This window comes from Electrona antarctica, assembly GCF_951216825.1.
Source record: "Electrona antarctica genome assembly, chromosome: 21".
NCBI lineage: Eukaryota > Metazoa > Chordata > Actinopteri > Myctophiformes > Myctophidae > Electrona > Electrona antarctica.
Window position 1 is genome coordinate 7,924,850 of NC_136802.1, and position 14,357 is coordinate 7,939,206.

The 14,357-nt window shown below is 42.2% G+C and overlaps 1 protein-coding gene across 1 annotated transcript; it reads left to right on the forward strand.

Annotated features, from left to right (window-relative positions):
• Positions 1 to 4,113: 4,113 nt before the first annotated feature.
• On the forward strand, positions 4,114 to 14,311 carry LOC306913735 (GTPase IMAP family member 8-like; the record flags this gene model as incomplete). Its single annotated transcript, XM_079490547.1, has 9 exons — positions 4,114 to 4,144; positions 4,745 to 4,852; positions 5,931 to 6,635; positions 8,852 to 8,905; positions 9,537 to 10,244; positions 10,677 to 11,381; positions 11,746 to 11,864; positions 13,762 to 14,214; positions 14,270 to 14,311. The coding sequence occupies 9 exons, from the start codon at positions 4,114 to 4,116 to the stop codon at positions 14,309 to 14,311; spliced, it is 2,925 nt and encodes a 974-aa protein (XP_079346673.1).
• Between the last annotated feature and the right edge of the window lie 46 nt (positions 14,312 to 14,357).

Here is a 14,357-nt window from a genome sequence, read left to right on the forward strand (position 1 = left end):
GTGGTGGATTAGGAAGCATTATACAGTGTACAGTATCTGATCAGAGGACTGTATGTTAGACAGCAGGCCAAGAGACATGTGTTCAAATGGTTTGGGATTTAATACCTTAATTATAATTATATCTCCATTTAGTAGTTAGTCGTTTTCTGACAGATGCTGTCAGTTGTGAATCAGATAGGACTTTTGTGTGTGGAAGTATGGCCTGTAGCTCAGTGTAGCTGTTTTAGATTAATATCAGTGTAGCTGTTTTAAATTAATATCAGTGTAGCTGTTTTAGATTAATATCAGTGTAGCTGTTTTAAATTAATATCAGTGTAGCCGTTTTAAATTAATATCAGGGTGAACATGCATAAAGGGAGTGGCGACGTGAGGTTAACGTCCTTTAATGCAATCAGATGTATGGGCTGTCAATCAGATAGGACTTTTCTGTGTGGATGTATGGGCTGTCAATCAGATAGGCCTTTTCTGTTTGGATGTATGGGCTGTCAATCAGATAGGACTTTTCTGTGTGGATGTATGGGCTGTCAATCAGATAGGCCTTTTCTGTTTGGATGTATGGGCTGTCAATCAGATAGGCCTTTTCTGTTTGGATGTATGGGCTGTCAATCAGATAGGACTTTTCTGTTGTGATGTATGGGCTGTCAATCAGATAGGACTTTTCTGTTGTGATGTATGGGCTGTCAATCAGATAGGACTTTTCTGTGTTGATGTATGGGCTGTCAATCAGATAGGACTTTTCTGTGTTGATGTATGGGCTGTCAATCAGATAGGACTTTTCTGTTGTGATGTATGGGCTGTCAATCAGATAGGACTTTTCTGTTGTGATGTATGGGCTGTCAATCAGATAGGACTTTTCTGTTGTGATGTATGGGCTGTCAATCAGATAGGACTTTTCTGTTGTGATGTATGGGCTGTCAATCAGATAGGACTTTTCTGTTGTGATGTATGGGCTGTCAATCAGATAGGACTTTTCTGTTGTGATGTATGGGCTGTCAATCAGATAGGACTTTTCTGTTTGGATGTATGGGCTGTCAATCAGATAGGACTTTTCTGTTGTGATGTATGGGCTGTCAATCAGATAGGACTTTTCTGTTTGGATGGATGGGCTGTCAATCAGATAGGACTTTTCTGTTTGGATGGATGGGCTGTCAATCAGATAGGACTTTTCTGTTTGGATGTATGGGCTGTCAATCAGATAGGACTTTTCTGTTTGGATGTATGGGCTGTCAATCAGATAGGACTTTTCTGTGGTGATGTATGGGCTGTCAATCAGATAGGACTTTTCTGTTGTGATGTATGGGCTGTCAATCAGATAGGACTTTTCTGTTGTGATGTATGGGTTGTCAATCAGATAGGACTTTTCTGTTTGGATGTATGGGCTGTCACTTGACAGTTTTCAAATCAGCCTCATGGTGGCGCTACAACAGGCCAAGCCGCGTCACACACACACGTTTATATTGCTCCTAAACATTTTGCCAAACATCACACACACACTCCTATCCTCCTGGTGGAGACCTGTGCCCAGAAGGGCACTTTTTCTGGTTTTAGCAGCTCCTATTTGTCTGATTCTAGTGACCTTTTAAGTTTAACCTCTGTCATCATTGAGAGAGTGTTGCTTGGTGATTTAAACCTGTATCTAAATCAATGTTGCTCTGAATGTCCTGATAGTGGAGGAGCTTATAGAGAAAAGGGTGATTTTGCACTAATTTGTCTAAAAGCTCCACATTTTGTCGCCCAAGGGCTGCTCTAATGATTTAGCTAGGGCGCCCGAGGCCGGTGACCTTGGGAAACTTTGCTTGGCTATATAGAAGTGTCTATTTGTACGTCTCTAAATGTTTTGATGAATTGAACAAGGTGGACCCGCTTGTAAACAAGTGTAATGCTTTATTGGGTCGTCCACTCACAGTTAACAGTCTTTGTATTGAGTTGAGCTTGAAATGTACTGTAATTCTGCAAACTGTTAATAAATATTTCAATCAATCAATCAAAAACAGCAGCTGAAAGCTGGAGTACCATTAACAACCTATATAAGAAAATCATTTCTAAATGTCATTCTGCTTTCAGTAGCATGTGACGTGTCAAACTAGGGGGGGTTCATGATTCTGAATGCATTCCAACCATTAGTTCTGCACGAAAAACACTCCTTGGGCTGAATTCGGCCACTTGCCCGCTAATATGGCCGTTTTTAGCCCAAGGAGTGTTTTTCGTGCAAAACTAATTTCTTGTAGTGGATTCAGAATCCTGTCAGAGTCCCAGATCTAAACTAATGCTTGTAGTGGATTCAGAATCCTGTCAGAGTCCCAGATCTAAACTAATGCTTGTAGTGGATTCAGAATCCTGTCAGAGTCCCAGATCTAAACTAATGCTTGTAGTGGATTCAGAATCCTGTCAGAGTCCCAGATCTAAACTAATGCTTGTAGTGGTTTCAGAATCCTGTCAGAGTCCCAGATCTAAACTAATGCTTGTAGTGGATTCAGAATCCTGTCAGAGTCCCAGATCTAAACTAATGCTTGTAGTGGATTCAGAATCCTGTCAGAGTCCCAGATCTAAACTAATGCTTGTAGTGGATTCAGAATCCTGTCAGAGTCCCAGATCTAAACTAATGCTTGTAGTGGATTCAGAATCCTGTCAGAGTCCCAGATCTAAACTAATGCTTGTAGTGGATTCAGAATCCTGTCAGAGTCCCAGATCTAAACTAATGCTTGTAGTGGATTCAGAATCCTGTCAGAGTCCCAGATCTAAACTAATGCTTGTAGTGGATTCAGAATCCTGTCAGAGTCCCAGATCTAAACTAATGCTTGTAGTGGATTCAGAATCCTGTCAGAGTCCCAGATGGACTTTTTTGAGTAGAAATCCCTTCAGTCCAGAGAGGTTCTGTTGATGTTTAATCTGCTTTTATTCACCTGTCACTTTATACCTGTTGGACTTTATCCTGATCTGACTTGGTTTGACATGTTTATTATTTTATTTACTGGACTCTGTCTTCTGGCTGCATGCTTTTTATAATGTAATCCTTAACCCATTCTGGACGGGAACCCCTTTTGGTGTTTTTACTAAGAATTATGTTATACATAAAAATAGCAGACCTACAAGCTCGTAGCGCGCCACTGAGTGGCGCGCTACGAGCTTGTAGGTCTGCTATTTTAGAAAAATCGTGAAAATCCGGCACAAATCTTTGAATATATATATATTCTTTCAGAAGACTTTTTTTTAATTCCGACGTCAGGCCTAGGGCCATTCCACCGCTGAAAGAAACTGCAATCAGTCAATAATAATAGTATTTGTCTAGTGTCCAATCACATCGTAGTATCATCACAGGGCCATCAACGGAAAATACCAGATCTACAAGCTCACAATGCTTCGCGATACTACGTGTATTGAGCTTGTGGATCTGCTATTTTCACCACTTTGTTTTGTAATGAATGTGGATACGAGGTTAGAACAACAAGAAAGGCTTGTTAACATCTGCTTTCACCTGCTGGTGTGTGTGTGTGTGTGTGTGTGTGTGTGTGTGTGTGTGTGTGTGTGTGTGTGTGTGTGTGTGTGTGTGTGTGTGTGTGTGTGTGTGTGTGTGTGTGTGTGTGTGTGTGTGTGTGTGTGTGTGTGTGTGGAAAATGACAGACAGTGAGGAATGTGATTATCACTGTAACAGTTATATTATTAGTAATGTTTATGTGCACGCAAGCACACACACACCCATGCACACACGCACGCACACAGAGCTCTGTGGTTAGTTCAGTCAAAATTAATGTGTGAATCCAGGCTCTAAATAATTAATCAGTAGGTCTAGTGTGGACACACTAATGTTGACATGGTGTCGGTCAGATAACTATTACATGTGAGAGAGATGTTGTGATGGAGACACATTTAGAGTCTGTTCATCTCTAGCAGTGGTTCTGAAATCTACCATGAACTGGAACCAAATGGACCTGAGGGTCCATTTGGTGCAGGTCCCTCTTTGAAAACTGCTGGTCTAAATATATTATATTCATATATTGTCCAATGTGTGATATAACAATATAACAGTAATGACAACAAACCTATAATAACAGCAGATTATTGTAACTTACTGTATGTTAATGTTTTACAGTTCAACCAACAGCTGTAGACAGGATGGCCAGTGGAACCTCAGCTTCCATCACTGGTGAGTTCTATCAACCCTTTAGAACTGGGAAAGGATCTGTGTGGTTTTAGAGTTCAGCTAAACGTATATATAGGCCTATATATACTGGATAGCAATGTAGTTTTATCAGAAAACTCTTAGGATTTAGAACAGAGGTTCTAGTATAGCAGATCTATAGCATAGCAGATCTATAGGATAGCATATCTACAGCATAGCAGATCTATAGCATAGCATATCTACAGCATAGCAGATCTATAGCATAGCAGATCTATAGCATAGCAGATCTATAGCATAGCATATCTATAGCATAGCAGATCTACAAGCTCACAGCACGCCTCAGTGTTGAGTGTTTGAAAAATGTGGAATAATAAAAATGTGGAATATTTTAACACAAATCCTCTCTTCTGGGGGTCCCTGGAAAGATATTTTCCGATGGGGGGGGGGGGGGGGGCAAATACACATCATTCTGGGTGTCCTTGACTTGAAAACGTTTGAGAACTACTGATTTAGAAGGCATTTGTAGAATCGGCCTCAGGTCTAAATCAGATGAAACCAACAAACTGATACTGGTTTAGTCACATCTGTGATTTTTATGAATATTATGTTTATTTCTCCAACCAGGGAGGAACAGCGAGCCGTCAGAACTGAGCATTGTTCTGATCGGGGGAAGACATAAAGGTGGACCCAGTGGAAAGAGTTCAGTAGGAAACCTCATCCTGGGCAGAGATGGTTTTAAAACAAACACAACTAAGAGTGTCATGAGACAAGAGTTAGTGTCAGGGAGACGGGTCAGTGTGGTCGACACTCCAGGATGGGGGTCTGATCTTCCCCTAGATCTGACCCCAAAACTGACCCAGTTAGAAATCCAACATAGTGTGAGTCTGTGTCCTCCAGGACCACATGCCTTCGTCCTAGTGATGCCATTGGACGTCCCAAATATAGGAACAGATCTGTCAGCAGAGGAGCATGTGAGTCTTCTCCTCAGTGACCGAGTGTGGAAACGCGCTATTATGGTGTTCACTGTAGCTGATAAAACCAACATGAGACCTGATCTCAGTAGATCTAATTATATCTTTAGATATCTCACTGAGAAATGTGAAGGTCGCTTCCATGTTCTTAACATCAGTGACAGAGGAGATGGTAGTCAGGTCACACAGCTGATGGAGAAGATAGATCAGATGGTGAAGAGTAGTGGTGGTCACTATGAGACAGAAGAACACGTCTCAGAGGAACTGAAGGAGAAGGAGAGAACTATCAGCAGAAGAGCAGAACAAAGGAGGACAGACTCTCTGAAACGAACCACTGGACTTCCAAAAGATACTGGTACACACACACACACACACACACACACACACACACACACACACACACACACACACACACACACACACACACACACACACACACACACACACACACACACACACACACACACACACAGTAGTCTAAGTAGTAATGTACGTACATTAGTATTATTCTATGATGTCTCCTGGTGGACATTCTGAACTGTACACTGAACAAACCTAATTAGATATTATGAATTAGATATTAGTAACAACATATAATTTCCTGGACATTGTATCCTGGTTCTTAATCAATCATCATTCCTAATATGGGCATGTCATTACACTGTAGGCGAACATTTCCAAGCAGATCTACAAGCTCAAAACATATTGTGTTAATTGTGAGCTTGTAGATCTGCTATTGTTTGCCATTTGTACTGCGATGAATGATGAAATAATGATATGTCTCCAGTTTTTAAATAAGAAGCTGTCAAAGTGAAAGTAAACAATGTTTTCTCTGACAGGACTGACTGACCTCAGGATTCTGCTGCTGGGAAGCGGGAAATCTGGGAAGAGTTCAGCAGGAAACACCATTCTGGGAGGAAGGGGTTTCAAAGTTAATCAGACAGGTCAAAGGTCAGCACAGTGTGAGGTGAGACAGGGTAGCGTAGCAGGGAGACATGTGACAGTGGTGGACTCACCAGGCTGGTACTACAACCGTCCACTACAGGACACCTCAGAGATGGACAGACTGGAGATCCAGGACAGTGTGTCTCTCTGTCCTCCTGGACCACATGCTGTCCTTCTGGCTGTTCCTCTTCGTAGAGCATTCACCAAAGCACACAGAGTAGCAGTAGAGGAACACATGACCCTTCTGTCACAGAGCGCGTGGAGTCATGCTATAGTCCTGTTCACCCATGGAGACCGTCTGGGAGACAGAAGCATCGAGCAGCACATCGAGGCTGAAGGAGAAGACCTCCGCTGGCTTGTTGACACATGTGGGAACAGGTACCATGTCTTCAACAACCAGAAGACAGATGACACTCAGGTCACAGAGCTGCTGCAGAAGATGGAGGAGATGGTGGCAGGAAACAGAGGTGGACACTATGAAGATGGTGGAGATGTTTCAGAGACGACGTCAGAGAGGAAGAAGATCAGAGAGGAACATGTCCACACATTGATGACCAAGACACAGAGACAAAGAACTGCTCTGAAAGCTCTGTTTGAAGGTGATGTTCATCTCTGTGTGTGTGTGTGTGTGTGTGTGTGTGTGTGTGTGTGTGTGTGTGTGTGTGTGTGTGTGTGTGGATGGATGGATCCTTTCCTGGTTTTAATGGGTTAAATAACAGTACTTGTTCCTCCATTGAACTGATCTAATGAACATTATATTATTATATTGGTGCTTTAATTAATGCATTTCAACTCATTTACATAATTGATCACATGATACTAGTCAGTATAACTTCAAATGATACATTATGTATTGTTCTGTGGTCAGTTTAGTGCAATCATTTATGCAGTTTAATCTCACGTGTGTGTGTGTGTGTGTGTGTGTGTGTGGTACATGTTTTCACTTGTATAATAGATAACAGCAGCACAATTTGAGTCCAGGAAGGAAGTGAGACTGCATTTTCCACCCAGGACAGTGTTTATTGTGTCCTAAACATCATTAAAATAAGTTCTGGTTGCAAAAGAGGTGAAGTGGCCCTTTAACGAAGTAGAAGTTGCTGTTGACGTTTTGACCTGCAGTCTAGTGTCCAATCACATCGTAGTAACATCACTGGGCCAGTCTAGTGTCCAATCACATCGTAGTAACCATCACTGGGCCAGTCTAGTGTCCAATCACATCGTAGTAACCATCACTGGGCCAGTCTAGTGTCCAATCACATCGTAGTGTGGCAACTGTGGAATGCACTCCCCGTTGCAGTCAGAACTGCAGCATCACTCCCAATCTTCCGCCGTAGTCTGAAAACCCACCTTTTCAGACTCCACCATGGCCCATAGCACTTACCCTACCCCCTTAGACAGCACTTTTTAGACTTAGATAGCATTTGATACAGACTTATAGCATGGTATGTAGACAGCACAATAATTGCATTGTATGTAGTCATAGCACTTCATAGTATATATGTACAGCATAGTATAGTATATGTATAGTTTATATGTACAGTGTCATTATATAGATATGTTCTAGCTACGTTCTTAGCTTACGCATGTTTCTTGATAAATGCTTTTTATATATGTGATGTATTCCCATGCTTTTGTTCTTGCTTAATGTAAGTCGCTCTGGATTAAGAGCGTCTGCTAAATGCCTAAATTGTAAATTGTAGTAACATCACTAGGCCAGTCTAGTGTTGAATCACATCGTAGTAACATCACTGGGCCAGTCTAGTGTCCAATCACATCGTAGTATCATCACTGGGCCAGTCTAGTGTCCAATCAGGTCGTAGTAACATCACTGGGCCAGTCTAGTGTCGAATCACATCGTAGTAACATCACTGGGCCAGTCTAGTGTCCAATCACATCGTAGTATCATCACTGGGCCAGTCTAGTGTCCAATCACATCATAGTAACATCACTGGGCCAGTCTAGTGTCCAATCACATCGTAGTATCATCACTGGGCCAGTCTAGTGTCCAATCAGGTCGTAGTAACATCACTGGGCTAGTCTAGTGTCCAATCACATCATAGTAACATCACTGGGCCAGTCTAGTGTCCAATCACATCGTAGTATCATCACTGGGCCGCCATGTGTCCCTGGAAAATAGCGGAAAATAGCAGATCTACAAGCTCACAATGCTTCGCGATACTACGTGTATTGTGCTTGTGGATCTGCTATTTTCACCACTTTTTTTTGTAATGAATGTGGATACGAGGTTAGAACAACAAGAAAGGCTTGTTAACATCTGCTTTCACCTGCTGGTGTGTGTGTGTGTGTGTGTGTGTGTGTGTGTGTGTGTGTGTGTGTGTGTGGAAAATGACAGACAGTGAGGAATGTGATTATCACTGTAACAGTTATATTATTAGTAATGTTTATGTACACGCACGCACACACACACACACACACACACACACGCACACAGAGCTCTGTGGTTAGTTCAGTCAAAATTAATGTGTGAATCCAGGCTCTAAATAATGAATCAGTAGGTCTAGTGTGGACACACTAATGTTGACATGGTGTCGGTCAGAGAACTATTACATGTGAGAGAGATGTTGTGATGGAGACACATTTAGAGTCTGTTCATCTCTAGCAGTGGTTCTGAAATCTACTATGAACTGGAACCAAATGGACCTGAGGGTCCATTTGGTGCAGGTCCCTCTTTGAAAACTGCTGGTCTAAATATATTATATTCATTATATGTGTGATATAACAATATAACAGTAATGACAACAAACCTATAATAACAGCAGATTATTGTAACTTACTGTATGTTAATGTTTTACAGTTCAACCAACAGCTGTAGACAGGATGGCCAGTGGAACCTCAGCTTCCATCACTGGTGAGTTCTATCAACCCTTTAGAACTGGGAAAGGATCTGTGTGGTTTTACAGTTCAGCTAAACGTATATATAGGCCTATATATACTGGATAGCAATGTAGTTTTATCAGACAACTCTTAGGATTTAGAACAGAGGTTCTAGCATAGCAGATCTATAGCATAGCAGATCTATAGGATAGCATATCTATAGGATAGCATATCTATAGCATAGCAGATCTATAGGATAGCATATCTATAGCATAGCAGATCTATAGGATAGCATATCTATAGCATAGCAGATCTATAGGATAGCATATCTATAGGATAGCATAGCATATCTATAGCATTGCAGATCTATACCATATCTACAAGCTCACAGCATGTAATTTTGTGCCACGCCTCAGTGTTGAGTGTTTGAAAAATGTGGAATAATAAAAATGTGGAATATTTTAACACAAATCCTCTCTTCTGGGGGTCTGCAGCAAATACATATTCATTCTGGGTGTCCTTGACTTGAAAACGTTTGAGAACTACTGATTTAGAAGGCATTTGTAGAATCGGCCTCAGGTCTACATCAGATGAAACCAACAAACTGATACTGGTTTAGTCACATCTGTGATTTTTATCAATATTATGTTTATTTCTCTAACCAGGGAAGAACAGCGAGCCGTCAGAACTGAGCATTGTTCTGATCGGGGGAAGTGGTAAAGGTGGACCCAGTGGAAAGAGTTCAGTAGGAAACCTCATCCTGGGCAGAGATGGTTTTGACACAATCGAATGCACAACTAAGAGTGTCATGAGACAAGAGTTAGTGTCAGGGAGACAGGTCAGTGTGGTCGACACTCCAGGATGGGTGTCTAATTATCCCCTAGATCTGACCCCAAAACTGACCCAGTTAGAAATCCAACATAGTGTGAGTCTGTGTCCTCCAGGACCACATGCCTTCGTCCTAGTGATGCCATTGGACGTCCCATATGGAGGAACAGATCTGTCAGCAGAGGAGCATGTGAGTCTTCTCCTCAGTGACCGAGTGTGGAAACACGCTATTATGGTGTTCATTGTAGCTGATAAAACCAACATGAGACCTGATCTCATTAGATCTAATTATATCTTTAGATATCTTACTGAGAAATGTGAAGGTCGCTTCCATGTTCTTAACATCAGTGACAGAGGAGATGGTAGTCAGGTCACACAGCTGATGGAGAAGATAGATCAGATGGTGAAGAGTAGTGGTGGTCACTATGAGACAGAAGAACACGTCTCAGAGGAACTGAAGGAGAAGGAGAGAACTATCAGCAGAAGAGCAGAACAAAGGAGGACAGACTCTCTGAAACGAACCACTGGACTTCCAAAAGATACTGGTACACACACACACACACACACACACACACACACACACACACACACACACACACACACACACACACACACACTAGTCTAAGTAGTAATGTACGTACGTTAGTATTATTCTATGATGTCTCCTGGTGGACATTCTGAACTGTACACTGAACAAACTTAATTAGATATTATGAATTAGATATTAGTAACAACATATAATTTCCTGGACATTGTATCCTGGTTCTTAATCAATCATCATTCCTAATATGTCATTACACTGTAGGCGAACATTTCCAAGCAGATCTACAAGCTCAAAACATATTGTGTTAATTGTGAGCTTGTAGATCTGCTATTGTTTGCTATTTGTACTGCGATGAATGATGAAATAATGATATGTCTCCAGTTTTTAAATAAGAAGCTGTCAAAGTGAAAGTAAACAATGTTTTCTCTGACAGGACTGACTGACCTCAGGATTCTGCTGCTGGGACAGGAGGACTCTGGGAAGAGTTCAGCAGGAAACACCATTCTAGGAGGAAGGGGTTTCAAAGTTAGTCAGGCAGGTCAGAGGTCAACACAGTGTGAGGTGAGACAGGGTAGCGTAGCAGGGAGACATGTGACAGTGGTGGACTCACCAGGCTGGTACTACAACCGTCCACTACAGGACACCTCAGAGATGGACAAATTGGAGATCCAGGACAGTGTGTCTCTCTGTCCTCCTGGACCACATGCTGTCCTTCTGGCCGTTCCTCTTCGTAGAGCATTCACCAAAGCACAGAGAGTAGCAGTAGAGGAACACATGACCCTTCTGTCACAGAGCGCGTGGAGTCATGCTATAGTCCTGTTCACCCATGGAGACCGTCTGGGAGACAGAAGCATCGAGCAGCACATCGAGGCTGAAGGAGAAGACCTCCGCTGGCTTGTTGACACATGTGGGAACAGGTACCATGTCTTCAACAACCACAAGACAGATGACACTCAGGTCACAGAGCTGCTGCAGAAGATGGAGGAGATGGTGGCAGGAAACAGAGGTGGACACTATGAAGATGGTGGAGATGTTTCAGAGACGACGTCAGAGAGGAAGAAGATCAGAGAGGAACATGTCCACACATTGATGACCAAGATACAGAGACAAAGAACTGCTCTGAAAGCTCTGTTTGAAGGTGATGTTCATGTGTGTGTGTGTGTGTGTGTGTGTGTGTGTGTGTGTGTGTGTGTGTGCGTGTGTGTGGATCCTTTCCTGGTTTTAATGGGTTAAATAACAGTACTTGTTCCTCCATTGAACTGATCTAATGAACATTATATTATTATATTGGTGCTTTAATTAATGCATTTCAACTCATTTACATAATTGATCACATGATACTAGTCAGTATAACTTCAAATGATACATTATGTATTGTTCTGTGGTCAGTTTAGTGCAATCATTTATGCAGTTTAATCTCACTGTGTGTGTGTGTGTGTGTGTGCGTGTGTGCGTGTGTGCGTGCGTGTGTGCGTGCGTGCGTGCGTGCGTGCGTGCGTCAGGAGAACATCAGAGTCTACCAGAGGTGAAGGTGATGCTGGTTGGTGGAGAACAGGATCAGAGAAGCAGAGCTGGAGATCTCATACTGCAGAAGTCTGTGTTTAAACCAACTCTATTCAAGGTGAGTAATATTATATGAATGTGATGTTATAATTATAATGAATGACTTCACTCTAAGTTAATAAACAGTAAAGAGATCAAATATGTTTTCTGAAGATAATGTAACAGTATATAATATAATATTATACTATATATATATATATATATATATATATATATCTGCTGTCATGAATGTCTATTGATCATGTGATCAGTGAAGTGTCACTGATCAATACACAGAAATGTGTCATTTTAGATTTGTGCGGCTATTCATAAATAGCAGATGTACAGCTCATCGTACGTCTATTCATAAATATCAGATGTACAGCTCATCGTACGTCTATTCATAAATAGCAGATGTACAGCTCATCGTACGTCTATTCATAAATAGCAGATGTACAGCTCATCGTACGTCTATTCATAAATAGCAGATGTACAGCTCATCGTACGTCTATTCATAAATAGCAGATGTACAGCTCATCGTACGTCTATTCATAAATAGCAGATGTACAGCTCATCGTACGTCTATTCATAAATAGCAGATGTACAGCTCATCGTACGACTATTCATAAATAGCAGATGTACAGCTCATCGTACGTCTATTCATAAATAGCAGATGTACAGCTCATCGTACGTCTATTCATAAATAGCAGATGTACAGCTCATCCTACGTCTATTCATAAATAGCAGATGTACAGCTCATCCTACGTCTATTCATAAATAGCAGATGTACAGCTCATCCTACGTCTATTCATAAATAGCAGATGTACAGCTCATCCTACGTCTATTCATAAATAGATGTACAGCTCATCCTACGTCTATTCATAAATAGCAGATGTACAGCTCATCCTACGTCACTTCTGCTATTTATAGTTTTTATTTATCTTGAAAATGTAACAACTACTAATTTAGAAGGCATTTGTAGAATCAGCATCTTAACCCATTGTGGGCGGGAACCACTTTGTGTTTCAAGCATTATGTTATGCTTTAGCTGTTGAAAAATAGCAGATCTACAAGCTCATAGCGCGGCACCGAGTGCCGCGCTATGAGCTTGTAGGTCTGCTATTTTTGAAAAATCGCAAAAATGCGGCGCAAATCTTTGAATATATTCTTTCAGAGCGAACGTTTTCAACTCATATCTTTGCTTCTGGGGGGGGGGGTCCCTGGAACAGCATATTTTGAGATGGGGGTTGTCGGCCAATTACATATAATCTTTGGGGTACTTGACAATAAATATTGAGCACCGCTGATACAGAAACATGAGGTTTTTCAGAAAATTGTCATGATTTAGAAGATATTTTTAAAATGTGGACGTCAGGTCTAAATGGATGAATGGGTTAATAAACTGCTCTGAACATCCTGTGGAGAAGATAGAATGTCAAATTAACAGCTTTCAGACACAGCGTTTAAACTTTTAGAGATTTGTTCGTTTCAGAATTCAGATTAATGAACGATATTAATCCCATATTACTGTCACTGTTAAGCCCAACACACACCGTCTGTGAACGCCGCACGTCAAAACACCGCCTCCGTTATTTTCATTGAACCTATCCCACACCGGCGGCGTCAGACGCGCGCTGGCGCACGTTCACCCCTCGCCTGACGCTCCGATACGCCGCTGTTCTATTTTCCAGGCGTTGCCGCGCGGCCTCCATCCGGGAATCCGTGGGCGTGGCTGGCCAGCCGCGCGGTAGCGCGCCGCGTCCTGTGGGTGTTGCTGTGACGCGCGGCAATACTGTGCCGCGTCGCTGCGCACCCGCATCACAGACGGTGTGTGTTGGGCTTTAGACAAAGTAAATGAGAATATATACATTCAGTGAGTTAATATCTGGTAAGATTTAAGAGCAACTCCAGTGAGGACAGAATAGAGTGAATGTTTTGATTATTATGACTAACATACAGTAAACTTCATATTCCAGGAGTTTAAAACCCAGAATAAACTGACAGAATGTGTCAGACAACAGAGACGAGTTGCTGGAAGAACAGTGAGTGTGGTGAACTGCCCAGACTGGTCGACTACACCTCCATCACAGAAGACCAAAGACGTCCTTCTACACGGTGTGACTCTGTGTTCTCCTGGACCCCACGCTGTCCTGGTGACTGTCAATGTCAAGTCCAGTTTCTGTGAAGCTGACAGGAGATCAGTGGAGGAACACATGGAGCTGCTGGGGGACAGAGTCTGGAGACGCGCTCTGGTTCTGTTCACATGGGGATGGTGGCTGGGAGGGAGACGTGTTGAGGAGTACATCGAGGCTGAAGGAGAACCTCTGAGGAGGATCCTGGAGAAATGTGGCTACAGGTACCATGTTCTGGATGGTGAGAACTGGGACATTTCAGAAGTCACAGAGCTGATGGAGAAAATACAAGACATGGTGATGAGGGACAGAGGACACTTTGGACAGATGACACTCATTAAAAGACTGAGAGGAAGAACAGAAGAACAATGGAAGAAGAGAGAGCAGGAGATGATAGAGAGGATGAGGAGGTCTGTGACGACGGAGCCAGAAGAACCATC